General features: G+C 46.8%; 1 protein-coding gene across 1 annotated transcript in view; it reads right to left on the reverse strand.

Annotated features, from left to right (window-relative positions):
* The window catches only part of LOC112077290 (structure-specific endonuclease subunit SLX4-like), a gene marked incomplete at its 5' end in the record, with an annotated part of 5,693 nt that extends 4,640 nt beyond the window's left edge, over positions 1-1,053 (reverse strand). The window contains 3 exons of the mRNA XM_024143825.2: positions 190-359; positions 485-631; positions 878-1,053. Coding sequence (XP_023999593.1) covers positions 190-359; positions 485-631; positions 878-1,053 — 493 coding nt within the window. The remainder of the gene's footprint in view (positions 1-189; positions 360-484; positions 632-877) is intronic.
* Between the last annotated feature and the right edge of the window lie 683 nt (positions 1,054-1,736).

The following is a 1,736-nucleotide window of genomic DNA, read 5'->3' on the forward strand; positions in this document are numbered from 1 at the left end:
TGAGGAGAAAACAGAGAGAAAGAGAAAGAAGGAGTTTTATAGAAAGAGAGACAGAAAGCAAGAGGGGATAAAGAACCATATGTTTACCTTTACCTGAGAATTTTGTAATACTTTCTGTTACTAAGATTAAGTCATATCACTTAAACACCAGTCTAGCCATCCAGGCAGAGGTGTTGAGTCAGACTTTACCTGGCTGCTAGCTCCTGAACGTGTGGCAGCAGGGTGCGTGTGAGRGGGCAGTGGGCTGTGTAGAGGTACTGGAGCAGGGTATACACTGCCTGGCCTGGTACCTCACCCAACAACACCCTCTGGGCTGAGGGCATGCAGTCCTCCTGCACCCCGAATCCACTGTCATGGACCTAGGAGAGAGAGAGGGATGGAATGAGAGATAGAAAACAAATCAAATTCAACTGTAAATATTAATGGTTTCAAATGAGAACCATACAAGCAAATATAACGAGGCAAAATCCACACGTGCACTTACCATCTGCGCCAGCAGGGGGCATCGAGCATACAGCATGAATGAATGGGTGAAGTACACCTCCCCACTGTCCACCTGTAGCTGGACATCACTGAACTGGGGGTTGTTCACCATACTGGTCAGGTCTGAGGCCAGCCTGGACAGCGCCACCTATGGGTCAGAGACAGACAATGGTTACCAGCACAGAGCAATGATCAGGCAACAAGTGTCCAACACAGKTATGATGTGATGGTGATTATATTAGCCCAGGTGTGGCCAAGCCTCTTTCTGGAGAGCTACTGGGTGTGTGTAGGGTTTTGCTCCAACCCTGCTCTAACACACTGCACTCAGCTAATCAAGGTCTAGTTGTGAAAACRTATACAATAGAGTGGAAGACTTCTAAAAAAGGTCCCTTACTGATTTCTGGTTGCTCCTGTTGGTATCTCTGCTTTGAGGAACACATCTCATTTGATGGCTTTCAGTGTTTCTAATGCTCTCTGGGATGAAGCCACTGAGACACAGGTCAGGGGGTTCGTCTGTGCTCTCAGGAACAAAGCCACTTAGGTGGAAGTCTGCAGCAGTGTTCTCTTTGTCTGAGGGACCGAGGGAAGATAAATAACGTTAGAGGTACAGTAGGTTTGACTTTCAGGGATGTTAGTTAGGGATGCTGCGTGTGTGTGTTTATCTCCATGTCTGTGAGCGTGTGTATACATCCTGTGTCTGTCGTGGAAAAATAGGGAGTGAACACGTGAACAGCGATGAAGATGGGTCTAGCGACTCGCAGGCACCGAGGCCCAGAGTGAGGACTCYATCACGATTTATGGCATTGTCTGGATGGCTGACCACATGACGGCTATCACAAAAGTCAAACACACCTTATCCRTGGCGGGACGTTCCCATAGAACCCTGGGAGCACGGACACCGTCGGGGGGGTGTGAAGACAGATAACTTGAATCGACTAAATGAATGTTACTGTGTGAATTCCATTGTCGTGTTTGGATTGATTCAAGAGTTCATAAAGAGCTGTGAATGTTGATATGTTTCATTGTTCTGTAAGTGCTATGGATTCATTGTTACAGAGTTACTGTGTTATTCTGTCTGTTGGACGGCGGTCAGTTCAAAGAGGGAGCGACCAGATGTGAGCTCTTATCATTCAGATAAGGGAGGTTCTGGTTCGTGAGTTATTTTAATGAATTTTGTTTTGGCCGAACAAAGTGACGTTAATTAGACGAGGGGAGATACTGAGATCTGGAGCTCAGGGGAGAATAAAAGATGG

This window comes from Salvelinus sp. IW2-2015, unplaced genomic scaffold (assembly GCF_002910315.2).
Source record: "Salvelinus sp. IW2-2015 unplaced genomic scaffold, ASM291031v2 Un_scaffold4434, whole genome shotgun sequence".
In the NCBI taxonomy this organism is placed as follows: domain Eukaryota; kingdom Metazoa; phylum Chordata; class Actinopteri; order Salmoniformes; family Salmonidae; genus Salvelinus; species Salvelinus sp. IW2-2015.